General features: G+C 39.3%; 6 protein-coding genes across 7 annotated transcripts in view; 4 read left to right on the top strand and 2 right to left on the bottom strand.

Moving 5' to 3' along the window:
• LOC106082453 (ras-related protein Rab-5B) overlaps positions 1-9,074 on the top strand; it is a 31,434-nt gene extending 22,360 nt beyond the window's left edge. The window contains exons 2-6 of one of the 2 annotated variants that reach the window (XM_059364535.1): positions 2,732-2,764; positions 2,998-3,375; positions 3,440-3,560; positions 8,716-8,884; positions 8,955-9,074. In XM_059364535.1, the coding sequence (XP_059220518.1) occupies positions 3,107-3,375; positions 3,440-3,560; positions 8,716-8,884; positions 8,955-9,061 (666 nt within the window). In that variant the 5' untranslated portion in view covers positions 2,732-2,764; positions 2,998-3,106 and the 3' untranslated portion in view covers positions 9,062-9,074. The remainder of the gene's footprint in view (positions 1-2,731; positions 2,765-2,997; positions 3,376-3,439; positions 3,561-8,715; positions 8,885-8,954) is intronic. The other variant, XM_059364536.1, reaches the window with a different exon arrangement.
• A 3,992-nt stretch (positions 9,075-13,066) lies between these two features.
• LOC106082450 (nuclear pore complex protein Nup107) lies at positions 13,067-16,015 on the top strand. The gene is made up of 2 exons (XM_013244956.2): positions 13,067-15,496; positions 15,561-16,015. The coding sequence occupies exons 1-2, from the start codon at positions 13,234-13,236 to the stop codon at positions 15,923-15,925; spliced, it is 2,628 nt and encodes an 875-aa protein (XP_013100410.2). The 5' UTR covers positions 13,067-13,233; the 3' UTR covers positions 15,926-16,015.
• Positions 16,016-16,905: 890 nt separating this feature from the next.
• LOC106082451 (ER membrane protein complex subunit 3) lies at positions 16,906-17,963 on the bottom strand. Its single transcript, XM_013244957.2, has 2 exons — positions 17,724-17,963; positions 16,906-17,654 (listed from the first exon to the last, which is right to left on the bottom strand). Exons 1-2 carry the CDS (start codon positions 17,870-17,872, stop codon positions 17,042-17,044), a joined length of 762 nt encoding a protein of 253 aa, XP_013100411.1. The 5' UTR covers positions 17,873-17,963; the 3' UTR covers positions 16,906-17,041.
• A 1,171-nt stretch (positions 17,964-19,134) lies between these two features.
• Positions 19,135-19,937, top strand: LOC106082454 (protein dpy-30 homolog). Its single transcript, XM_013244962.2, has 2 exons — positions 19,135-19,264; positions 19,327-19,937. Exon 2 carries the CDS (start codon positions 19,328-19,330, stop codon positions 19,616-19,618), a length of 291 nt encoding a protein of 96 aa, XP_013100416.2. The 5' UTR covers positions 19,135-19,264; position 19,327; the 3' UTR covers positions 19,619-19,937.
• A 226-nt stretch (positions 19,938-20,163) lies between these two features.
• On the bottom strand, positions 20,164-24,448 carry LOC106082449 (nonsense-mediated mRNA decay factor SMG8). The gene is made up of 12 exons (XM_013244955.2): positions 24,314-24,448; positions 24,117-24,255; positions 23,523-23,797; positions 23,325-23,455; positions 23,000-23,265; positions 22,263-22,436; positions 22,102-22,203; positions 21,988-22,034; positions 21,831-21,930; positions 21,404-21,774; positions 20,660-21,324; positions 20,164-20,599 (listed from the first exon to the last, which is right to left on the bottom strand). Exons 1-12 carry the CDS (start codon positions 24,361-24,363, stop codon positions 20,232-20,234), a joined length of 2,688 nt encoding a protein of 895 aa, XP_013100409.2. The 5' UTR covers positions 24,364-24,448; the 3' UTR covers positions 20,164-20,231.
• Positions 24,449-25,043: 595 nt separating this feature from the next.
• Positions 25,044-26,299, top strand: LOC106082448 (replication termination factor 2). The gene is made up of 2 exons (XM_013244954.2): positions 25,044-25,219; positions 25,285-26,299. Exons 1-2 carry the CDS (start codon positions 25,151-25,153, stop codon positions 26,131-26,133), a joined length of 918 nt encoding a protein of 305 aa, XP_013100408.2. The 5' UTR covers positions 25,044-25,150; the 3' UTR covers positions 26,134-26,299.
• The last annotated feature ends 51 nt before the right edge of the window (positions 26,300-26,350 follow it).

Genomic DNA, 26,350 nt, shown 5'->3' with positions numbered 1-26,350 from the left:
TCCGTCGGGGCAGGGGCACAAATAAGGCTGATGTTGAAGAATTTGGCTTTCATGCGGATTGTGGCTAGCCTCTCATCCACCGCAGTAAAGCTGGAGACAAGGTGTTTCAGTCTCCGGCTAACCACAAATTCATGCATTGTATTATGGCAGCTATAGTATAGTTCGTCACCGTTTGGTGTTGTAGTGACGTCATTCCCAGTCCATCGCACTTCCTGTAAGGCGGTAATATCTGCCTTGTACTTCTCTAATACATCCGCCAGCGCGTGTACTGCACCTTCTCTGTAAAGAGTACGGACATTCTAGGTGCAGATTCGCCATTCATGTTGACAACATTTCTGAGGTTCTATGCCATGTAAAACTTCTGTCCAAAGAGTTTCGCACTGCGGCACACCATTCGGACTCGGCTATAAAAAGAAGGTCCCTTATCATAGCTTAAACTTGAATCGGACTGCACGCATTGATATGTGAGAAGATTGCCCCTGTTCCTTAGTGGAATGTTCATGGGCAAAATTTGCATTTGCAGACCCCATTCTGACTAGGCAATATACATTCTATACTTTGTTGTTTTTGTTGTAGCAGTGTGTTATACACTGAGTCGGCAGCCCTTGCCGATGAAGGACTTCATCGGGACAACCCGTTATGTAAAACCGGCTGCCATGGGCTTTTTCTATACCTTCATTAGAGACAGTTTCTGTGGCATCCTCATCATCGCCTCTACCAGATAGCAGCAAGTAGGAAACATGTTATTTCCATATCCCAAGCACACTACTCTGCAGGAGGATGTACATGTACTAAAGCCTTTGTTTGGATGTTCCAATCAATTACGGAATTTCCTGTCTTTATTCTGACCGACTAGACATCTCGATTATCTTACATTAAATTTTTCGATTACCCTCTTTTTTTCAGAATAGACTTTCGTTCTGCAAGCCACATTCTTTTCCTTAATAGTATTTCTGATACTCTTGGACCTACCATGCGTTACTTAGTGGAGACTTTTGTTATCCAAGTACGGATTTCGCGGCATTTTCGATGTAGGGGGCAATGGTTTGCCACTGCACCGCTACGACTTCGGGACAAGAAGTATTTTCATTAAGCAATTGCAACAGTTGCGTCGAGTATGCAGCTTTTCGTTTAGACTAGTTCGAATCATTGCTACGAAAATGCTGTTGGGTTGCCTAAAAAGTAATTGCGGATTTTTTAAAAGAAAGTAAATGCATTTTTAATAAAACTTAGAATGAACTTTAATCAAATATATAATTGCCATTTTTTCGATAACCTTTTGCTTTCTTCTTGGCAAATTTAGCACTCCACGCTCATAGAACTTCTCGTCTTTATCTGCAAAAAACTAAACCAAGTGCGATTTTATAGCCGAAAGTTTTACCATTTAAGGAGTTCTGCAAAGATGGAAATAAATGGTAGTCTGATGGTGCAAAGTCAGGGCTATATGGTGGAAGCATCAAAAGTTCCCAGCCAAGCTCAATCAGTTTTTGGCGAGTGACCAAAGATGTGTTCGGTCTAGCGTTGTCCTGGTGGAATATGACACCTTTACGATTGACCAATTCTGGTCGCTTCTCCTTGATGGCTGTATTCAATCTGTCCAATTGTTGACAGTAAACATCCGAATTAATCGTTTGGTTCCTTGGAAGCAGCTCAAAATATACCACACCCTTCCAATCCCACCAAACAGACAGCATAACCTTCTTTTGGTGGATATCAGCCTTTGAAGTGGTTTGAGCTGGTTCACCATGCTTGGACCATGATTCGTTGGATTATGATTCGTTTTAAAAACGGATCGAATTCATTGCGTTTAAGGTGCATATAACAAGCGTTGATTCGGTTTGTTAAATGAATTTCTTTCAATACATGTGGTACCCAAATATCAAGCTTTTTCACCAGTCCAAGACTTTTTATGTGATAATGAACGGTTGATTTTGGTATATTTAACTTCTCTCCTATCTCACGCTCAGTTACATGACGATCCAATTCGATTAATGCTTTGATTTGGTCATCATCAACTTCATTTGGCCGACCTGAACGTGGCTCATCTTTGAGTGAAAAATCTCCAGAACGGAATTTGCGAAACCGATTTTGACACTGTCTTCCTTTTAAGACTTTATCACCATACACATCTCGTAACTTTTTAGCAACCTGCTCCGCGTTTTTTCCTTTACGGAAACAATAAAGTAAAATATGACGAAAATGCTCCTTTTTGGGCTCCATATTAAAATTGACGCCAAACAAACAAATGTAAATAAAATTTCGCGCACTTTTTTTCTAAAGCAAGCTAAAAGTAACAGCTGATAACTGACAGAAGAAAGAATGCAATTGCAGAGTCACATGCCGTTGAAAAAATTTGTCAACGCCGACTATATTACTACTATATTACCGACAATTACTTTTTGGGCAACCCAATATAATTTAAATCTAACAAACTTGAAAATCTCTTCCATCTTGCGCAACGTGATTGATTTGTTTTCTCGTTCTCATGACGTTGAAATCTGACGGGTCGAATTCTATTAACCTTTATCGATTGATATTCTGCCTTTTTTTATCTCGGCATTAATAAGACTTTAACAAATTAAATGAGTCTGTGCTCTGAAATAAGGCTATACCAAAACCGAGTTTGTACATTTATTTGCACGGAGCTTTTTGTTTGAACTTTAACCATGTAAACAACATTTCATATTTAGCAGATTATAATACGCAATATATTTTTTTTCTTCTCTTCCAGATTCGTTCACCAAATATATTTTAACAGAAAAGTGTGATTAACCGTCCTTTAAGGAATACTTACCACGCCAGCATTATTTCATAACATTCACATTTTTTGCTTATATATTTCTGCTTTAATTTTGTCCACCTTAGACTGTAGGCGTGTATCTGCATACTTTCAATCTTAACTCTTACTCACTCTTCTTCCCCCCCATTTCTATATCGCTCTCGCTACTCACTTACTACTGCAGAATAGGTCGAGTAATTTTAATCAAATACCCACAGATAGAGACAGATCGAAATCAATAAAGAGTTAAGAAAAAAGGAAAGAAGTTTTCCATTGTCGTAATAGACTTAGAAAAACAAGCTCCTTTAAAAAGAAAGGACAAAAACTATGGCAACAACACCACGTTCTGGTGGCTCTGCTGGTGGTGGTACAGCTCAACGTCCTAATGGCACATCTCAAAGTAAATCGTGTCAGTTTAAATTGGTTCTATTGGGCGAGTCGGCCGTCGGAAAATCATCGCTTGTTTTACGTTTTGTTAAAGGACAATTTCATGAATACCAAGAGAGTACGATAGGAGCGGCATTCCTTACACAGACCATATGTATAGAAGATACTGTGGTGAAATTTGAAATATGGGATACGGCAGGGCAAGAAAGGTAAGTGTTTACCCCTACAGCAAAATTTTGTATAAAATATTTACAACCATCTCTTATTTCATAGATATCACAGCTTAGCCCCCATGTATTACAGAGGTGCGCAGGCCGCCATTGTTGTATATGACATACAAAATCAAGACAGTTTTCAACGTGCAAAAACCTGGGTTAAGGAACTGCATAAACAAGTGAGTAACCCTCTCTGTTCTTATACAAGATGAACATTTTAACTCTTTGGCGGCAGAGTTTTAAATTTTTATTAGGTTATCATCATATAGACATTGCTTTATGTGTACAGTACAGCTTGAAGGCTTTTCATGCTACACAAACCACCATATTTATCAGCTATATTAACAGAATTCATAATTTGTATTGTGTGACTGTAATCCCAAAGTTCATTGATACCAACATGAACTGCGCAGAAATTGTTGGGCATTTTAATTTGATATATATTTTTGGAATTTTGTTTTTGCGCTCAATCAACTCCCCCTCAAATGAATGTGCCAACAGAAAAGTTTCTTTGTCCACGCCCCAAGTGTTGCCGGCTAGCGACTTAGTTGCTTGTTCCTGGTTGTGGCTTTATCGCAGCTTGCAGTTGCAGGTCCTAACGAAGAAAAAAAAAAGGCTGTTGAGAGTCACTGCCTAGATCGTGTGTTCGTAATTCGATATTGGGCTCAATGGAACTTCTCTTCTAGATATTGTAACCGATGATTTGGCATAGAAGATTTTCAGGTTAATACTCCTGAAAACTTCAAAAAGGTCAACGAGCTATTGCCCCGCGCCAAGATTAAATAGTCATCCGCACGTGATACAAATTATTTTCATGTAGCGCTTAAACAGGCTCGGTAAGACAACTCTACCCTGGGGAACTGCCTGTTTAAATCAACAGGGCCTCCACTTCCACTTCTTCTATACTCTACATATGGCTGTCGACCACACATATAGTTCAAAATGTATCGAGCGGAGAGTCTCAGTAAGAGGCCGATCGGTACCGCCTCTTGCACAAATACTGATTGCTCGAAATGACAAGGCGAGTTATTGGCGCCTTTTAATTGCCATTGGTCACCATGTTCCCGTCCTTTGGACCGGAACGAGCTTGCTCACCTACCACCTACCTTGCTACCTCCACATGCAAATGGGGTTACAACAACAACAATTCACGTCTTCTTTCAGTTTGGGAGACTAGACTCGATAAGGTCATTAATGAGAGTGGTCGATAATGTCATTAAAGAAATCGATCGATCGTATCGAATGCCTTCGGCAAGAATTTCGCTTTGTATATAGTCCAGTGTAAGAGACCCAACCCATTATCCATATTTCTGCAATATTTCTGCAATTATGTGGACAGATTCAGGAAACTTTAATCCGATGTTGAGCAGCAACAACATCGATATTCCGGTCCAGGACCAACAGCTTGGGCGCATCATCGATTGGTAGTTTCTTCAGAATACACCAATTAGACTTATCTCTCACTGAATCCTACAAACTATTTGCAAAAATGTCCTGCAAACCATTTCGGGTCTGGTTGTTGTGGTAACAGTGTGTTGTACACTGGGGCGGCAGCCCTTGCCGATGAAGGGCTCCATCGGGTCAATCCGGGTACGTATAACCGGTTGCCATGGGATATGGTGTATACTGAAGGCTACCTCTATCGGTGGTTTGACGAGAGATATGAACGCTAACCACTGCTAACTGGCAACTGAGCCTGGGTTGGAACTTGCTTATACTTCGAGCTGTTAGTTTGGTGCTGTAAAGCTTATGACGTTCATGTTGTTGTTGAAGCAGTTTGTTGTGTTCTATCTTTCGTCTGCTTGGTTCTGTTGAGTGGCAAGACCCAGAAACTCTGCGACTAAGATGGGGTGCGTCCACAGGGATCTGGGTCTGAGGCGAGTGGGTCTGGCTGGGCAGTTAAACAGGTGACGTGTATCGTCCGGTCCCTGGTTGCAATCGGGACATACATTTTGCACATCGGCATTAATTTTTGCTCTGTAGGAGTTGAGGCGGCTGCATCTGCCGGAACGTAATTGAGCCAGAACCACACTGATTTGCTGAAGGAGATCAATTTCTTCAGGGAGGCGGTCGTTCTCCAAGGACTACATTTACCCGTAGCCATTTACCGTGGCAGTTCACTGAAGCGGCGATTGGTATACTCTCTGAAGCCAGTCCAATCGGCCTTCTTATAATTGATAAACGTCCGGCGCTCAGAGGTTATGAAGTCGGGTGGTCGGTCGATGGTGAGAATTAAGGGGAGGTGGTCTGACCCCAAAGAGATGACGGCTTGTCAGGATACGTCACTCAGGAGATCAGGGGATGCAATTGAGATGTCTGGCGAGCTGCTGCACCTCCTCGTAATCCTAGTGGGGGCATCCTCATTCACCGTGCAAAACGTGGAGCTATCTATCTGCTCTGCCAAAGCTATTCCACGCTGGCCGTTACCTAGGGGAGAATGCCATGACGTGTGATGCGCATTAAAATCCCCAGAACCAGACGATTATGGCCAGATAGCAACCCACTTATGTCGGGGTTGTAAGCCTGCCCATTAATCGGGACCCAGCTAACAACCGGCGGTATATACACGTTGTATATCTCTATCTCGATAGTACCAGACCTGACTGCTATCCTCATACGTTCCATGTAGGCGTCAAGCGCAGGCGAGATAGGTCTATACTGCACGGAATGGTGTATAACGAAGGCCAATCCCCCACATCCATTCCTTGAGCGATCCTTACGTAGCACATTGTAACCGTGACAACTGTGCAAGCTGCAGGTGTTGGTCAACTTTGTCTCCTGGATCGCTGCAACCAATATGCTCTTCCGACTCATAAAATCCACGATCTCATTGATCCTGCCACGCAGTCCGATGCAGTTTAACTCCAAGAACGATACACTTCCCGGCACTGGCCTGGCAATATTAGGGCTAGGATGCTGCCGTTGCGTAAATTAGTCCGACGACGAGGACGCCGAAGGCGACGACGACGACGCTTGTGACCCACTGCTGGCCATGTTCGCACATCACCTTGCGACATAGCCAGTATGACTATACTCCCGTAGTGAAGTTTGGCCAGAGCAAGATCGGAAATTTACCCACTCCATGCACCGGTTACACCTCACCGACACCGACCGATGATGAAGGCGGTTCTGGCAAACCGAACAGAACCAGAGTCCGGGGTTCTTTTCAATCCCGGCACAGACCAGAAGCGTGCGGAGAAGGCACTCCGGGATGTGCCTCTCCCATGACGAAAAAAGACGAGCACGTACACTGTGGCGGCAGCCCTTGCCGATGAGGATTCCATCGGGTCAATCCGGTGCGTACAACCGGCTGCCATGGGATTGACCCCAAGTGGTGCTGCCAGCAAGTGACTTGAGGTCCTGGTTTCTACTTTTGACTTTGTCGCAAATTGCTGTGGCATGTGGGGAGAATGTGTAAGAGCTGTCAAATGTGACGCCAAGTATTTTGGGACACTTGATGGTCGGAATCATTTCTCCATCGACCATCACAGTTCATTGAGGTAGACGTTCAATCTATCGCAGATGTGAACAATGGGTGGGAGGCCTGATGCCATGATCGTACAATCGTCCATGATTGTACAATCGTCTGGAGGGGGTGGAATGGAGGATAGGTAGAGGTTAAACAGTGCCTGAGTTATCATCCCACCTTGGGGAACTCCCTGTCTCACTGTACGGTGCTTCGACTTCCTACCCCTAAATCCCACAAATGACTGGCGACCACACAGATAATTCGCGACCCAGCCTTTCAGGCCTGGCTGGAGGGACGTGTTGGCGTGCTATATGGTCAACCGGATCCGATGGATGGTTTGTTGGGCATCACAGCCGCACTGACGACGACACCATCTGATGTACTGAATTTAATGCTACATCTTATGCCTCTGGACATTATGGCAAGGCAAATTGCAGCGACCACTGCTGTGAGGTTAAGGGAGCATTCTACCTACCCTACCTAAGCCGCTTTTTCATAAAAAGTACTGTACCACTATTCATGATAGAAAGATTGGTTGTACGATATCCCTGGTAACAGAACTTACATAGACTTCTATACGGATGGTTCCAAACTAGACGACCAGGTGGGCTTTGGTATGTATTCTAAAGATCTAGAACTGGTCATATCGAAAAGGTTACCCGACCACTGCAGTGTGTACCAAGCGGAGATACTTGCAATTAAGGGAGTGGTGGAATGCCTTAAATATAATGTCATAACGACGATTGGCAAAAAAAATTGTATCAAACAGTCAGGCAGGTATTAAATCCCTGGAGAACGTTTTTCTGAACACAACAACCGCCATCAACTGTCCCAGATCTCTCAACGAGATGGCTGAACAGTTCAAAATTCAGCGGACGAGCTTGAGAGACTAGGAACTACCCTATACATTCCAGGGAGTATGCTACTAGCGACATGAAGGCAAAGTTTTCCGGACCAGGCCCGAAGGACAACGAATGAAAAATGGTCACAAAGAGGAGGCTGTGTACATACCAAAACTATGTGCCCTAATTTAGACTTGAAGAGGTCTACCGCTTTGCTGTCATTGGCTAGAACAGATGTCGCAGTCATTGTGTCCGTCATGACAGGTCACTGTCTAATAGGAAAACATGCTAAAAGACTGAAGGTTACCAGCAACGACTTTTGCAGAAGCTGTGAGGACATCGAAGAAGAAGTGACTATAGAACACCTTCAGTCTGTGTCCCGCACTAGCAGTCAGAAGGAGTTCCACTTTAGGTTCTCATTTCTTTGAGAACCTGTCTGATTTAGAGGATGTGAACATTCGCAAATTATTGGGTAGGACTAGAAGGCATCTTCCTTTTTCTGTTCCTGTTTGAGAACCTGTCTGATTTAGCGGATGTGAACTTTCGCAAGTTATTGGGTAGGAACTAGAAGGCATCTTCCCCCTTTTTATCCTGTGGTATCACAATGGACGAAGACGTCAAAGTGAGTCTGGTGGCAGACTGCCACTTAGACCTAACCTATTACGTTTATAAAGTTTCTTAGATAAAACCAAAAAAGGATCTTACAACAAATAATTCATTTGGACTTTTTGTTTGGGTGATAATAACAAATTGATTTGAGGGGAAAAGTGAAAGTAAATCACAGAACACACCAGATTGTGCATCGAGGTAGTGTCACCTTTAAAATTCCAACTTGTGTGGTGCTCATAGTAATCACGTGCTAAGGTGGTTTGTATAGATGCTGGCGTGCTGATGTTGAAATATTTGGTTTTGATGCTAATGGTAGCTCATTCGCATGCGGCCTCGCTTTTAAAATAACTCAAAAACTTTAAGATAACCAATTGCCACTTAAAATTAAAAATCTGTTTGTGCTCTCGTTTTAAGGCCTCTCCTAACATTGTTATTGCCTTGGCTGGTAATAAAGCAGATCTATCAAATATTCGTACTGTGGAATACGAGGAAGCTAAACAGTACGCCGAAGAAAATGGTTTGTTATTCATGGAGACATCAGCAAAAACCGGCATGAATGTAAATGACATTTTCTTGGCCATAGGTGAGTTAATTAACATTAAAATGTGTATCCAACAAAAAATTAAATATTGGTGTTTTTTTTTCTTTTGTAGCCAAGAAACTACCTAAAAATGACGGAGCCAATAATCAAGGAGCTGGTGCCGGTAGAAGGCTAAATGAAAACGAAAATAACCGACAGACGACCAATTGCTGCAAGTGATGTCTTTTTGTAGGTCAGTTAATATATGTGATGCTCTATTGACCACCAGAGAGAGAGAGAGAGAGAGAGAGATAGAAATATAGAAAATTTAAAAGTAGTGCAACCAAGGCGTATTTATAAGATGGCCGCATCGGCGCATTGCTACAACAAAGCATCTTTTTTGGGAATTTGATATGTCAAAATTTGTAAACAGGGCTAAGAAAATTCGTTTCGCTGTGACATTTAAAGTTTTCGGCAAATTAGCTTCGACCAATCATAGCAAGAAGAAAGAAGTTTTTTTTTTTAATTTTGGAGTGTCAAGCAAGAAAGAGTAATTTAAAATTTTTCATAATCCCTAACGGCCCCATAGGCTTTACCCACAAAACCACCAAGATGGCAGGTTTAAATAGTTTTCACTAGTTTATTGTAGCGGTAAAATAGCTACCAAAAGTGAATGCCTTTAAACTTCCACTGTAGACCAGGGTAGTTCTGGTTCAATTTCAATTGGGCTGGGACTGATTCCAACTTCATACACGTGTGTCTCGATTATAACCAGTGACCACACATCACATGTGTCAAATGCATGACTCTTTGGTGTGTTGGACATGAGGTTCTCTCCTGAATTGAGTTCATACGATGTTAATGGGCAGGATAATTAGCGTTCCAAATGCAAAGTACTTAAATAGGATTTTTGTGACTAGAGCTCAATTACCACAAGGACGGTTTTTGTATCCCTTTTTCAGGCTTTTGGTTATTTGTGGGATTTTCAGATCATTTGAAATGAAAATGACCTGGCCAATCATGACAGCATATGGTATGCTGCCATGATTGGCCAATGGGCTAGACGTTAATCCCCGAAAGATAAAGTTGGTGCTATTCACCAACATGAGGTAACCTGGTGTGTTCAGGGGTCCTGACAAGAAATTGCAATTTCAGGACTTTGACCTCACGCTGGGCTGGACATGGTGGACTTGCGCATTATAGACGGTTGAGTATCTAATATGGCACTATTTGAAATTGTGGGAGTAGGTTGTTGTTGTTGTAGCAGTGTGTTGTACACTGAGGCGGCAGCCCTGGCCGATGAAGGAATCCATCGGATCAATCCGGTACGTACAACCGGCGGCCATGGGATTGGTGGGAGTAGGTGCAGGGTTATGGTTCAACGAGGACCTTTTTTCCAGTCTAAATTAGTCTTTTCGACATTCTTCACTACAACAGCGACTTGAAATGATAGACTGGGAACTACTGCAGCCCGCCTGGCCCCCATTATTGTCATGCATTTTGGCTCCTTATCTTCTTCATCCTAATGTCTGGCATTTTGTTGCCATAAATGTCGTCTGTGTTCTTCAGCGCTTATTGAATCTTTTTCGGGGGCGACACAATGAATCCAAGTTCCCTGTTAGACGAGTACCATTATATAACCTTAGTTTAAGAACCATAACAGCAGCAAACACAGAAATCAATTTATTGTATAAAATATTTATTTTGAAGTTTATATTTTTATATAAAGCGAATTCAAAAATGAATTGACATATGAAGTTCAATCAGCTGTATTAATGCGGCCATCTTATTAAATACGCCTCGAGTGCATCAAATAAATAAATCTTAATTCGCTTTTATTTTCTTTTCTTTTTAGAAAATAAAATTTCCAACGAGAGATTTGAAAAATTTATTATTATGCTGATAATTATAAATAAACAAATATTTAAAATTTAAATTTAATTAAAAGAATGAAAGCATGCTAATAAAGAGGAAACCCCATGAAATCCATTTAACAGAAAATTATATGATGAGGAAGATCAAGCAAGCATGAAATTTAGAAATCCGAGTAAAGAACAACAACACAGTTAAACTACAACCAGAACAAGAAGAACAACAACAACTCGCTCTTCTCTATATAACAGAAGAACGGAGAAATCAAGAAAAACGATAATAATAATAATAATATTAAATAATTATAAATTAAATAAATAAAATAAAACAAAACCAACCAACTACAACACTTTATGAGTAAAAAAGAAGAACATTATGATAAAAATTTACCATAACTCTTTAATAGAAAATAAAGTCACATTACGTAAAAAACAACAAATACACATGCCTATTGTAATAAACAATTACACAGAAATTTGTGGCCAGTTGGACGGACGGTTGTGCTAGAAAATTATAGGCCGATACACAAGTAGAAGCGACACAAAACCATCTGCAATAATACAGTACATGAGGTTGGCCGTAACCGAGACGAATGACACCAGTTTTGAGATTAAGCGAAGAATAATACTGGCAAACAGATGCTTCTTTGGACTAAGTAAGCAGTTTAGAAACAAGGCCACCTCTCGACAGACGAAGATTATACTATACCAGACTCTGATACTACCCGTGCTGTTATATGGTTCTAAAGAATGGGTACTTGTGAAAACAGATAAGGCAGTGCTTGGAGTATTTGAGAGAAAGATTCTTCGTAAAATATATGGACCAGTTTGCGTTAACAGAGAATATAGGCGACGTATGAACCACGAGTTACACGCATCAAAATACAACGGCTGCGTTGGCTAGGTCATGTTGTTAGAATGGATGAAGAAGTTCCAGCAAAGGAGTCTCTTGAAGGCAAACACGGTGGTACACGCAAACCGGAAAAACCAAAAGCCCGATGGAAAGATCAAGTTGTGGGAGACACCTCGAAATTTGGTGTCAGAGATTTTAGAATGAGAGCAGAAGATCGAGACGCTTGGAGCGCTACTCTACGTTCGGCTAGTGGAACAAATATTCTGTCGTAGCCAATTAAAGTAAAGTAAAAGAGAGAGAGAGTAGGTATGTTCCTACCAAAATTGGTAGGTTTTTATTCTCTTGGTAGGTTGATAGGCTAACCTCAATTTTTAGTAGGTTTTTTTTTATTTAAAGTGCAGCATAAAACCATCGATGCCAGGGGCCAATAACTGTTACAAGGGGTCGCTGTGCTTCTCTGAAATTGTTCTGAAAGCGGCTTGTGTAGGGTGTAATCCACACTGCCTGGAACATCGGATATTGTATCAAGAATAACACAGTGTCCGTAGCCACCACATGACCAATGAGAAGCTCCCTCAACCTCACGGCAGTGCTCGCTGCAATTTGTGTAGCCATAATGTCCAGAGGCATAAGATGTATCATTAAATCCAGTGCATCAGTTGGTGTCGTCCTCAGTGCGGCTGTGATGCACAAACGAGCCATCTTTTGGATCCGGTTAAGTATTGTGCAGTAGGTGGATTTTTGAAGCGCCGTCCACCAGACCACAACACCATATAGCATAATCAATCCCATGGCAGCCGGTTGTACGTACCGGATTGACCCGATGGAATCCTCCATCGGCAAGGGCTGCCGTCTCGGTGTAAAACACACTGCTACAACAACAACAACAACCATATAGCATAATAGGTTTGACAACTGCAGTATATACCCAATGCATGACACACGGTCTAAATCCCCAACTTTTGCTAATGGCTCTCTTGTAGGTGTAGGAGTTCCCCTGCTGATCCATCTTTTCAGATCCAGCTGTATACCCGGCTTAAACAATACAACTCTGAAATTAAAAGTTCTTCATCAGGGTAGCGAAGGTACACCCATGTCAAATTTATACAAAGTAAAATCATAAGCCCTGCTGATGGAATTTTCTAATTCCAGAGTTGTATGCAAATAGCACTAGATCGTCAAATTATTTGTTTGGACTTCAAAGGTTTTTCAAATTTTGTTTCTTATTTCACATTTTTATAGTTTGAGTTTATAGTCATAAAGATAAAGATCAGATAATGCAAATAAAAACTAGAATGTCAATTAGGAAGTGTCTAGAAGTTTGACAGCCTAGAGGGAATTTACGTCCCATTTACACAGGGTTGTATAGTTGATTTCGTTGTTATTAAACTAATGGCTTTACCTTGTATAAATTTGCCTAGGATACACCACTGTGTTTTTGTTTTTATTTTGACAGTCTTCGCTGACTTTATTTCAAATTCAGGGAGAACTCCAGGGTTGATTACAATTCATCTGCGAAAACTACGTCTGGTTGCAACATTGAGTACTGCCGGGTTTTATATTCCGCGTTCTTTATTTTTGTTGTTGAAACTGTTTTTGTTAAACTTTGGCAATATTAAATTAATAATTGATTATATTATAATAAATTGGAGTTAAAAATCTTAACACATTAACCAGAAAAACCCATCATGTCTGGAACAGGGACTTTTGTACCTAAACGCGGTTTGATCAATACACGAACACCACAACGTGGTATTGACCATGGAGATATTACTGACTCCCATAATTTTTCTATATCCCTACTGCCAGGAGAACTACAGAGAATGCTGGATAATTCTCAACTAAATGCAAGTGGGCTCTTAAGTTCGTCGTTTCACGGTGGTGCTATTGCCGATACTGCTAGTATTTGTGAGCGTTCCCTAATTGACCATCCCCAAATGGATGGGTTCAAGGAAAAAGCGAACATGCTTTTCCCTCAATTTCTTGAGATATTGCAGGCGCGCACAAATGATTCCGAAGTTTTCGATACAATTCAAGATCTCATACATACGTGTTCGGCCGTTTTGGACGATTGTTTGAAGGATGTCCATAAACGCACCGATAACATTAAAAATTCCAAGGCAGAATGGTTAGATTTGGAGTGTAAAACCTGGAAGCTATTATATGCACTTTACAAAGATCGTATACTTCTTCAATCCAACGATCCGGGAATGGATTGTGATATTCCAAGTTTGGGTGGTTCGGAGAAGGAAATCATTGCACAGCTTTACAATTGCAATTCGACTTTGAGAGAATACCAACTAATTATAGATTGGCTAGAAGCTTGTTATGAGAAAAAAATGACTGGTCCTCAAGTGGGGCACACCACAGATCGAACAGTGGCCTGGGAAAACACATTGTTTCAATTAAAGAAACAACAGCAAATCGCCTTTGGCTCAGGGGCCGAAATAGTTAAGTCCCTGGATCCGGATGCACCAAACAGGGAAAAGAAACCTCTACATGCATTGGATGAAGAGGATAACATGCGCCTATCCCGCTGTATATTCGAAGAAATTCGACAAGGTCGAATTGATGAGGCAATGTCTTTGTGTAAATACTGTGGCCAAACATGGCGAGCAGCCATTTTGGAAGGCTGGCGCCTGCATGAAGATCCTAATTATGAGAACTATGGAAATGCCAGAGAAAAACAACCCATAGAGGGTAACCCAAGAAGGGATATATGGAAAAAATGTGCCTGGATGATGGCTAATTCCAAAAAATTTGATGAATATACTCGAGCCATAGCCGGTGCGTTCTGTGGGCATTTGGAATCTTTAAAAGCTTTATTTTCTAATTCTTGGGAAGATCTTCTATGGGCCTATTTAAAAGTACAGGTTGATATACGAGTCGAAAGTGAAATAAGAGCCAATTGTATGAAGACCTACCATGCCATGCCAGAAGAATACTGGAATTCCAAAATGTCTCTAGAACAGATTTTCGATGAATTGTTGGTGCACAATGATGCAGCACTTCGTGATTTTGCTCAAAGTAAAATTGGAATTATACAAAAATTTCTGATACTTGATAACATTCCTGAGTTGCTGCAACAAATACGTCGCTGGATTGAGGATGATAAGCTTTTGGACAACAAAGACTCAGTGGTTTCATCGCATATGTTACGCTTCTTAACACATATAGTGTTATTTATGCGTCAAATTGGACGCGTAGATAAGGAAGAAATTGCGGATCGTATAATAGCCGCTTATGTGGAAAGTTTAATCCCCATGAAGGATGCTCAACTAGTAGCTTTCTATACTGCAGCTTTGCCTGGCAAGACACAAGTAACACTGTATTCAAAGTTTTTGGAAACCATTAAAGAAACAAACTGCCGGCAGTCGGCTTTGGAAGAAGCAATGGGTGCTGGTTTAGATATCGAGAATATTACACGTTACACTGTAGAAACCATAAGACAAAAGGAACCCACAGATATGGATTTGCAACAAATGCAAGATGAGCCTTTGCAGCATGGTGACATTTCTAAGTTCGATGAATATAAAATAAAATCCCTGGAATGGTTAACGTTTTTGCCTTCACAACGCGGAGAATTACTGTGGCAAGGAAATGCTATGATAAGATGTTTCTTGGCCGAAAATAAACTGGAATGTGTGCGTGCAGTTTATGATATAATACCACAGGATTCACTGAGTCACATAGTTAATATATACGGCAGCAAAGACAACTTTCCTTGCAGAGAGGATTGTAGCATAAAGGAATATCTGGGCTATAAGGTTTATTTGGCGGCCATAGATTCATTTAATGAATGGTCACGTTTATATCACAATCGCCCTAAGGAACCGCAATTGGTTAATGCAGGTGCAAATTTCACAGAACGCATGGCTTCTGAACACAAGGAGCAAGTGTACAGGGCGGAGCTAAATCGTTGGAATGTCTCACTGGAAGAACAAGCCAAATGTAAGACGATTTCTATTTATTGCTTGGATTGTTGAGTGGCTACTAATTTTTTGCCTTCTTTCAGTATGTAGAGATTCTCTATTTAACGTACTTTTATTCCCGGAAAAAGGTTGGCTTATTGACCCAGATACTCCCAAGGATCCTGCAGACATAAGTCCATTGATTTGGGAAAATCGTCAAATACAATTGGATAAAATTCGCAGTATTTGCATACCAGAAATAACCTTGCTCTTACACAAAGTTCTGCATTTGTCTGAGGACTATCAGGGATGTGTTAAACTAGCTGACGAAATAGCTTCTGAAAATCGTGAGCTCTACAAGGTCTACACTAAACACAAATTGGCTGAATTACTATCAAAACTTGCCGAATCATCATTGGAATTATTAAATAAGAAACTAGATCCCTGGGGATTTCCGGTAACAGTTTAAACATTTTATAATAATTTCTTATGTATTAGTTATTTATGTAGTTGTTCTTTTTTCTTTTAAATTAAAAAATATGTCAAATTGAGTTGAATATTCGATCAAAGTGTTATAGATCCACTTATTACTCGATTGCATACTCATCATCTGATCTAAATCTGAAATGTCATAGGTAAAAGAAAGATTTTCGGATATGGGAAATAATATGAGCTCAAGTGCTTTATGGAGAACATCGTAACGCATAAGACTTATAAATCCTCCTATGACGCTGAACTCTTTTGATCAAAGTCTTTCATAAAGATCAGAAAAATTTCCTCATTAATATTGTCGACATTTTCAATGGCTGCAGAATTGTGTCTAGAAAATGCATCTTTCGTGGCGCTGAGAACGAAACTTGCTGAACACTGGTAGTTGTTTGTTATTTCTGTTAATTTCATCTATAGAATTCATTTCATTTCATTTCTTTCTTATATCCTTGCCAAACTGTTCTAGTCTAAAGTTGACATTGGCAGAGCATTTTTTTTTTATTTTCATAAGAAGCCCACTCCCGTTATAATCTCTAATACATTTACTACCTTCAGAAATAAAGGATGATTCATTGAATCTTGATCCATATTGTTATTGTCACATCCATTGTTGTTATTGTCACATCTGCATGTAGCGATTTTGGTAAAGTTCCATGGGTAAGCGATCTCGTTCCAGTCCATAGGACCCATCATCGCGAGAACGTCATGGCCATTGCTTATTAAAAGGCGCCTTATCTCATTGAGACTCTCTCCACTCCACTCGATGTCGCTGATTGTTCGCGACTGCAATTACAGTTACGCGGTATGGAGCTTTCCACATCCCTCAACCTATGAATGGTAATTCCCAGCTGAGCTTGTCGTATCGACGATGAACACCACAGAAATAAGAACTCACAGTTCCAACCCCTGTGGTGATCAGGTATCCATATCCATTGAAGAACCTTTGCGGACAAGCTTCAATTTATTTCGATCATCATTCTTTATTAAGTGAATATTTTACTAAATTTAAGTTATTAAAGAAGCCACCAAAGGCTTTGCATGAAAGTCTCACCAAGTAAATGATCTGAAAAATGTGTTCTACTATGTTTGATCTTAATTACTGTCTAATGTTATTTTCTTGGTTAACCTCGGCGCTTGCAGCCATTTGCAGTAAATCTTGATCGACAGTCTTTAGAGCATTTTGATATTCAGTTATCTCTAATGCTTCCCATTCGGCTTTAAATGCCACCTTGGGATCCTGTGGCATTGTCATTGCTGCTCCCGTCATTGCATCTGCCTGAGCTTGGGTCTGATCGGCTTGATTATTTTCACCCAAAACTAATGTGTAAATTGATCGTAAACCAAATACGTTTAAGAAATACCAAGAGGCCGAAGAAACCCATGCTGCATCTAAAGAGGCCAATTCGATGCCTCTCTGCAACATAGGCTTGAAACGCAACGTTAAGGGAAAAGGCACTTTGGTTGTAACGAAACCGGAGAACATCCAATTTATCCAGCCTCCAATAATTACCATAGGCAACATATTGACAAAGTTGCCCTTTAACATATCAGTTATCATGGCTGTTGGGTTTTGTGGCACTGGTGCTCTCTTCTGTGTCTTAAAGTAGCCAGTCTCCTCGTTGTTGAAAAAATTCTTTCGCATAGCAAACGATTGAGCTGTAAGATATTTTCCATTTTCCCGCAATAAACGTGCTCTGATCATAGCTTGACTGTAAAGAGTTAAAAAAAAATATGATCAAATGGAAGTCAATTAACCACTTCCGATTTTCCACGCATACCTGTCTTGTATTTGGGTGATTTCGGCCTTTTTTTGTGAGGCTATTAATATGCTCACATAGTGTCTCAGAATTCCAATGAAAAATGCAATTAAAACAATTGGTAGAAATACCCAAACTCGAATATTGGGATCTATTAACAATTCAGTCATGATTTCTTAAAATCTTATTAAAAATTCGGAAAAATCTTTTTTACTTTTCAGTACCAGCAAAAAATATGACTGTCAAAAGTTAATTCGAGGTCTAAAGGTTTGTCAAAATATAATTGTGAATGGCTTTATCATATGCTTTTTTGCAGTGTACAGTAAGCGAAACCATATGCGTAACGTAACGCTCGCTGTATGCATTGGATGATTTTAGGACACAAACTAAGGGTTGGTATTATGGTCGGCTTTTCATGCGGATATCTGTCAAACTCCATGTAAAAACAAAACGTATATGGGTTGGTACTCTATTCGACTTTTCACGTCAAACTCCATATGAAAAAATTGTAAATGAAAAATGTGTGAAAAATTAAATTATTTTTCTAGGCTATGTCTACATTGTCTCGTTTTGCATATGTCGTTTTGAAAAAGACCTCAACAGTTCACTCTAGTTGAGATGTTTTGGAAATTTCAATTTTTCACACTCCACCATAAATATTATGATGCACTATTGTAAAAACTTTTTTTCTTGCTTTAAGTGCAGTATGCACCTCTGGCCAAATTTTCGTTACTTATTAGAAATGCACAGACATATCGTAAACGAAATTTTCGTTACCAGTACTATTACCGAAAATTTCGCTTGCAGGTACGCTACGCAGCACAAATGAAATTTTCTTTGCGTAACAGGATGACATAATAGGCATTGATTAATTTTTTCTTGCAATGTGTAATGTATAACCCCGTTTACATTGCTCTTTACGTCCGAATTTAAAGGCTCGACCATTTGTTTCCCCTTTATAAAATCAGCTGACGAGATCCTTAAATCCGGATTTAATGAGCAATGTAAACGGGGTTATACATTTTCATTCGTAGTTGAAGAAAAAAATTATCCATGCCTATTACGTCACTCTGTTACGCAAAGAAAATTTCATTTGTGCTGCTATTAGTGCACTTCGCGAAAAAATAGTGCTCATCTGTTTACGGTACACTACCTGGTAATTATGTCATTGTACCAGCCTTAAAACCACTTTGACATTGGAAGTAACAGCATTTGCGATTCGGGGTAGTTTTTTGATGTTTTGCCAATGACGTTACCTCATAATTGTACCATGCTTCGGTATCATAATTATGCCATATATATTTCATGTCATCATTTAGAACAGAATGTTTTGCTTGTTTTTGAAACCGCCTTTAAAGTAGTACGTTGCACGTGTATAGTCGGGCCTCAATGACGTTACGTTGGACAATAAGTTTAGTTAACATTGTTGCAATTCACAATAACACAATTGCTGTCAATCGGTGAAAAAATTGTTCAAAAAATATTTACTTTTCCATTGATATATTATTTTCGTATTCATTGCGTTTTTTTTGAAGTCATACATAGAAAGCAATAGAAAACAGGTAATAATAAGATAAGCTCTAGTTGTTATTAGCTTAAATTTTATGTCAAAAATCTATTGCAGCATGGAAGCGGCACCAAATACCCAAAACTCTGTTACCCCTTCTGCCGAACCACAACTTACAGCAAACAATGCTGGCATCGGTGCTAATTCTAACCAACAATGCAAGAAGCCTAGAGCTGATCTTAATTCTTTGCCCACAAGACAATATTTAGATCAAACTGTTGCTCCCATTTTGCTCATGGGCTTGCAAACTTTGGCTCGAGAGCGACCATCAGATCCCATCAGCTTTCTGGCCTCGTATTTGTTGAAGAATAAAAATCGTTGCGATGATGCTATAGCAGAAAATGCCTGAATAGCCCTAGAATATGTACCATATCGGGTTTGAATTGAACTGAAGTGTTTGCGTTTACAAATTTCCTAAATGTATATTTTTCTGTATGAGTTTTACTTTTCGTCTTTCTTATGGAGCAGACCATTTTGAGCATAGCCGCAAATAAAATGGTCTTGCCATTTGGTTGAAGACCGGTATAACTTTATTAGAAATCATATGATGTAAACGGCTACCTAATTTTAGGTTTCTGATATATTTGTTTAGTTGTAGACACATACATATAAATATATATAACGTAAAAATAAAATTATACCGTAGTATACCTCTAAACAATTGCAAATATTTTTATTATTGTTTTCATCGACAATTTTAACTCTTGGAATTATGTTATAATTTTAACCCTTGACTATCCAATAGCATGTAGTTATTTATGAAAAACACTAGCAATCATTTATTAGTTAATGATTTCAAGGATCCTCCGGTTACATGTAAACAAAACTCTAAAACCGAGTAAGAATTATTGTCCGTTAGTCTTTTCTTTTCATAGAAAGTAATAAAAACATTCGTTTCCACATCTTGGCTTAGAACCATTTTTATTTTCTTTTTCTTACAAATGTGTTCAATCACACTAGGATTATTCATCTGCTTCTACTTCGCTTACACCAAACATGCCAGCCATTAAACACCCGTAGTTGAGGGCATTTGCCGCTGTTATTTCTGTGGGTGTTGGTATGGGACCATCATCGCCCTCATATACATACGGTAATCTTAACATCCAATAAGCACTTTGAGTTAATTTCGGCTCCGAGCCCAAAACAAACACATAATCTCCATCCCCAGTGCGAACTTTGGGATCTAAGGACACGTTTACAGGAGCTTTGGGGGTGACAACATGAATACGCATCAACTGTGCCACATCGAATTTTTTGGATCGACACGGACAGGGGAAATATAGAGGCATATTATTGAAAACCACTTTACTGCCGCTGTCTCTTAGAATTCCTTGAAAATATAGTTTAATTAACATTTTTATCATGTTTCAAAAAAAAAAGCTTAACAAACCTGAACCACCTCGTAATATCTTATCTGGAGCAGACATCATAAAGCGATGTCCTCTGGGACATTCATATTCAAAACCGACGAAAATTTTAAGCACAAACACTTCACCCATTTTTCTATACCGTGTCTTTTCATAAGCCCATTGTGCTGAATGCTCCAAACGAACCTGAACATCCCAGGGCAAAAGAAAATTGGAGCCCGATAGGAAACCCGATTGAAAATGTTCCTGCAGACCATGATTGTGACTGTAGACTGAACTTGCACCCACACAACAAAGAGACCAACTGGGAAATTGTGGCAATAGGCCTACAGGACTTTGGGTATGCATCATGCCAGGTAAATATTCAGTAGTCGAAGGTTGTCTAAATATGGTACGTTCCATAGTTTCATCATTTTGGGCATCATTTTCTTTAACCTTCAAAATCAATTCATTTACAGACTCATCGGAACTGTTCTCTTCCTCATTGTCATGGTCATCGATTTTATTCATTTTGTCCATGGAGGTTGAAAGGCTAAGATTTGTGTGTGTGCCTTGCGAAGCGGTCAAGGGTTGAGAATTATTTATGGGAAAGAATTCTTCATCGAAATTGCCAATGGAATGGGTATCAGTGAGGTCATGAGCTTTGCGCATGGGCAGCTTAGGGAAACCACGTTCAAATTCAGCTGCTCTATAAACCAAAAAAAAAAAAAAAAACATAAAATAAAGAAATTTCCAATTCCAGTTTCTTTTTTCAAAAATATATATACCTGTAGTCATTAATAGAAGGTTCAAATATGGCAAAATTAATTCGCTTCACCTTAGCACACAGATTACAATTGCTGGCCATATATTCGTAAAATTCATAATTTGCATGTCTTGTGCTGTAAGGATCTTCTCTACGACCTTGAACCTTGCCACAATTGCAAGCTGATATGAATACCAAACCACTTGAATGTTCAGTAGGATCTTTGGCGTTGTGTTTTGGCCTTGCGCAGGGATTGCCTCTTAAACTTGGGTATTCACACTGCTCCTTGCCATTCTTCCAACAAGCCTCACACATCTCACGAAGTTTTGCTTCATTGGTGGCTTTATCGGAACCACGGGCATATTTCATATATAAGGTCACAGCTTCTTCAACCTGCAAGAGATTTTAAACTAAATCCCATTTTTAAATGCCGATTGTATGAACCGTACCAGTTTTTTGTGAACCGCACCACTGTAATAGGTCAATGTAGGATTATTGTACATGGAAAAGGCTTTTTGAAGTCCAATATCACAGCAGGCTTTAAAAAATCTTAAAATACATCGATTAAAAAAAGGAAATAACCTTTAGAACCTCAGAACAACTTACTCGCTATCATAATTGAGAATCTTATCAAAATTTTCCAAATACGCTTTCTATAAAAATACAAAAACGCTTTATTTAAAATAAAAATTCTTGAAAAAAGAAATGTGGACAACTTACATAGTCAGGATCATTTGCCTCGAATTCCGGATTATCGGGATTTTCAATGAATAATTTGTGTAACATTTTAAAAGTTTCGTACCATGATTTGAAATTTAGTAGCTATGATAAATTAATATAAGTCGAAGTGTATAAAAGGCAAAAGTAAGATCTGTACTTACCACAAAATGATGTTTGCCTTTGAATTTGGTTAGATTATCATTAAAACCACTTTCAAATGCCTGATCTACATGCTCTTTGAGTAGGTCTATGAATTTACGATTTTTGACAAACAAATCCTCTGAAGAATCCGTTTTAGTCTCCTGATTAGAGAAGCATAGGGGTTTTCCAAATCCCTGTGAGGAAGATGGATAATATTTGAATATTTGGCTTTGTTTGTGCATGGGTAATTATATTTAAGAATATTAAAGCAAGAAATTACGGAAAAATAGTTTGCAATAGCAGTTAAGGTTTTAATTCTAACCTGTTCGCAAACTAAAAGCGGACGTTCTAAATAGACTCAATCTTGAAATAAATTGTCATTAAACACTTCCTCTTACGTAGTGTTTTCAGAATACTTGCAGAACATGCTGTCAAGCGCTAACTGTGGAACCCTTGCAATCTTGGCGATCAGAGGCCGAATTACCGCATACGTGATCGAATGCACTTTAGTAAATCCCATGGCAGCCGGTTGTACGTACCGGATTGACCCGATGAAGTTCTTCATCGGCAAGGGCTGCCGTCTCAGTGTACAGCACACTGCTGCAACAACAACAAAGACGAACAACGCTAATGCAATTGCATCGGGTTCTGTCAAAAGGTGAAATTATACGTTGATAGTCTGGTGGGTAGGCCACATTGGTCTCCATTAGTTCCCTAAAAAGTTAACCAAATAACTTATGCTTTATTGCAGTCATACCTTGTATGGTAACAAGTCATCCAAATCATCATCGTCCTGTGTAAAATTAGGCTTTTGCAAAAATTCTTGCAACAAAGCCACAGATTTCAATAGAGGATCTTCGCGTAGTTTGTCATTGAGATTGTAGTAAACAAAGCGAAGATTAACAGGTATGGAAAACAATGAATTATTGCTATTATTGACAACAATAAATTCGTTGCGCAGCATTTTATAAATATTGTCTTCAACATCAAATTCAAATTTTGATATGGCCTCTTTGGTTTTTTCTAAAAATCAAAAAGAAATTTTATTTACAAAAAGCAAAATCATATTTGACAAAACTCACCATGACCATCGGGTAGATTTTCAAATAAAAAAAGAACACGGGGAGAACATAAACGAGCAGGCTTTCCCAAAATGTAGCCAGTGCTAGAGTTTTTAAGTAATTTTGGGAAGAATTTCAACACATGACGATCTCTAAAAGTATTAAAAAGCATTTAAAGTAGATGATACGTACATATGTACACATTTCTATTCATTTCACCTTATAATTTTCAAAGCTTTGAAAATTCCCAGCAAGGAAGCATCAAATGTCACACTTAACTCCACGAACACTATCAAATGGCAGACTTGTGTTGCAAACAGAAACATTCGGGCAAATCGACTGCGTACCTTCTGATGGAATGTAAGAAATTCTTGAAAACGCTGTTGTTCAAGCTCCTCCAGTAGCATTTTCTGCATGCATGCTGCATCATATGTTGTCGCAAAGTGCAAGTATAGAATGGACTCTAAGGGATTGTGATAGAACTGTATTTGGCCCTGTACGTTTTAAAGGGAGAGACAAATGTTTTAAGTAGAAGTTGGTATTTGTTCGATAATAAGACGGCATAAATCTGAATGGTTTGTAGGCCTTTCTTGCGTCACCTGTTTAACTGTCCAGCCAGACACACTCGACTCAGACCCAGATCCCTGTGGACGGACGCTCCCCATCTTAGTCGCAGAGTTCCTGGGTCTTGACACTAAACAGAATCAAGCAGACGAAAGATAGAATACAACAAACTGCTACAACAACAACAACATGCCTTTAGTTGGCCTACTCTTCAATTGCCTTGTCTTAAACATTAAGATTTCTGCTTACATCTTTGGGTTCATTATTTGAAATACTGGGATGCCGGCCCAAAATTTCTAATGCGGTCATTTTATTGCAGTCAGGAAATGCAGATTTTCCTATTACCCCCACAACCACCAGCTTTTTATCATTTTGAAACAGGATCTTACTGAAACAAAAAGTTGGCAAGAAAAATAATTTAATATTTTAAAGGCAATTTCTCTTACTTGACTTCATCTGGGATATCGGGATGCGTCCAACACAGATGCTCTGGCATTGTGTTCTAAAAATCAAATATTGAACAAAAAGAAATGTTTATATTTTTAAAACTGTTTAAAGCATATGGAAAATATTTATTATGCTGAGTTTACATGGCACATCATGATGAGTGGTCACAATGAGAGCGCTGAGAGAAAATCAATGTACCGTATTTGGCAAAAGCTTTAATCAACACGTACACACGATGAGTACAATCATGATTAGCCTTTAAGGCCCTTTAAGACGGCACATCTTGATCGTATTCATCGTGTGTACGTTTTGATTACAGCTTTTACCAAAAACGGTACATCCATTTTTCTTTTCTATGATTTTATTTAATTGTTCATACTTTACTTCTCGTTTTCTAACTTTATTTAGCACAGAACTTGTCGAATGTGTTTCAATATCTGTCTAGTTTCTGTGTAAACGGTAATCGATAGACCCTAAATTATCAAAAAAATCAAATTATTTTGATTTTTCAGCCATGACTGATGGTTAGTGTACATGTGACGCATACATCCTTATTTTCACCACTACTATTACAATGACCACGCACCATCATGTGCCATGTAAACTCTGCTTTATCATGCATCAATTGTGCCACGTTGAGTAAAATATTTCACAACTCTGTCTGATATGAATTTAAGGAATTTCTACCGCTCAGCATCACCCAGTAGTTTGGCCGATAAAATTGTTATCGACAATCACCAAGTTATTGCAACGTTGAAAACATAAAAACAAATACAAATTAATTTTTTTCCTCCAAATATATACTTTGTACTTTACTTCTTTGCTGAGTTTACGAAATGGGTTGTGACGGTGGTACTATTCCCAGACGCGATGAATTGGTTCGTGTCAAAAAGAAGCCAGAGCAGGTAAATCTTAACTTTCAAGGATGGCGTGGTGGATACAGAGGTAATCTCATATTTTCATTTTACAGAAAGACAAGGACTCTGAAAGAGAATTCCGTTGGCTACACTGTGCTTTGACCCAACAACGGCTACAGGAGCCCATAGTAATGTGTGGGCTGGGGCGTTTGTATTCCAAACAGAATGTATTAGAACGTCTTCTGGAAAAGGAGTCAATGCCCGAAATTGCAAAGCACATAAAAAGCATGAAAGATATCAAACAGTTAAATCTAACTCCCAATCCAGCCTTTACAGAGGAAGACAAAACTGAGGGTCTACTGGACGCCAGACATGCTCCATACATATGCAAATTGATTGGCCTGGAAATGTCAGGCAAGTTTCGTTTTGTTGGCATTTGGTCATGTGGTTGTGTTATGTCTGAGAGAGCATTAAAAGAAATCAAAGGTAGCTCCTCGGGTGGGGCATGTCCTGTATGCCAACAACCTTTTGGTGTTGAGGATGTGATAATACTCAATGGCAATGAGGATGATCTTGAAATGATGCAAGCGAAAATAGAAATGCGTCAAGCCAAAAGAAAAGCCAACAAAAAGGAGAAAAAGGAAAAGAAGGATAAGGACATAAAAATCGAGATTAACTCGGAAGTTGGCAAAGATGACATGCCCTCGACAAGTAAATCAAGTACAAACTCAAACACAACCACGACAAGCAGTTTGAAATCCAAGGTGGTGGCAAATCCCAAACGTTTAGGAGCCACTTCGGAAGCTATGCAAGATCCTGAGTTAAAACGTTTAAAAACCGATTATAGTGTGGCAAAAGATCCTAAAGCTTCGGATGTATACAAATCTTTGTTTACATCGCATAAAAATGACAAGGAACAAACACGTGCCCATTGGGTTACATATAATCCATTTTACAATTGATGAACTTGTTACGTATAGCAAAATAGATAAGAATTACAATAATTATAAATATAGAATGTATGACAAGTATTTAAATGATACAAAGCATAGAACAGCTGATTGAACTATGAAAGGAGAAATGTCTATTCCAATGGAAGAACTAAGAAATGGAAAGATGCGGTTGTAAGTGAATCGACGTTCTCGGTGCTGGTGCTCCCCATATGACCCACACATGTAT

This window comes from Stomoxys calcitrans, chromosome 3, assembly GCF_963082655.1.
Source record: "Stomoxys calcitrans chromosome 3, idStoCalc2.1, whole genome shotgun sequence".
Classification (NCBI taxonomy): domain Eukaryota; kingdom Metazoa; phylum Arthropoda; class Insecta; order Diptera; family Muscidae; genus Stomoxys; species Stomoxys calcitrans.
Note: the sequence above shows the minus strand (reverse complement) of the source record. Positions and strands in the feature narration are given on the sequence as shown.

What these genes read in the sequence shown, in the direction of transcription:
- LOC106082454 (XM_013244962.2), top strand. Translation starts at nt 19,328, where the DNA reads ATGGAAGCGGCACCAAATACCCAAAACTCTGTTACCCCTTCTGCCGAA.
- LOC106082448 (XM_013244954.2), top strand. Translation starts at nt 25,151, where the DNA reads ATGGGTTGTGACGGTGGTACTATTCCCAGACGCGATGAATTGGTTCGT. An exon ending in TCAAAAAGAAGCCAGAGCAG is followed by an intron (nt 25,220 to 25,284) that starts GTAAATCTTAAC and finishes TTCATTTTACAG; the next exon opens with AAAGACAAGGACTCTGAAAG.
- LOC106082450 (XM_013244956.2), top strand. Translation starts at nt 13,234, where the DNA reads ATGTCTGGAACAGGGACTTTTGTACCTAAACGCGGTTTGATCAATACA. An exon ending in ACTGGAAGAACAAGCCAAAT is followed by an intron (nt 15,497 to 15,560) that starts GTAAGACGATTT and finishes GCCTTCTTTCAG; the next exon opens with TATGTAGAGATTCTCTATTT.
- LOC106082451 (XM_013244957.2), bottom strand. Translation starts at nt 17,872, where the DNA reads ATGACTGAATTGTTAATAGATCCCAATATTCGAGTTTGGGTATTTCTA. An exon ending in ATCACCCAAATACAAGACAG is followed by an intron (nt 17,655 to 17,723) that starts GTATGCGTGGAA and finishes AACTCTTTACAG; the next exon opens with TCAAGCTATGATCAGAGCAC.
- LOC106082449 (XM_013244955.2), bottom strand. Translation starts at nt 24,363, where the DNA reads ATGCCAGAGCATCTGTGTTGGACGCATCCCGATATCCCAGATGAAGTC. An exon ending in AAAGCTTTGAAAATTATAAG is followed by an intron (nt 23,456 to 23,522) that starts GTGAAATGAATA and finishes TAATACTTTTAG; the next exon opens with AGATCGTCATGTGTTGAAAT. An exon ending in AAGGCAAACATCATTTTGTG is followed by an intron (nt 22,204 to 22,262) that starts GTAAGTACAGAT and finishes AATTTATCATAG; the next exon opens with CTACTAAATTTCAAATCATG.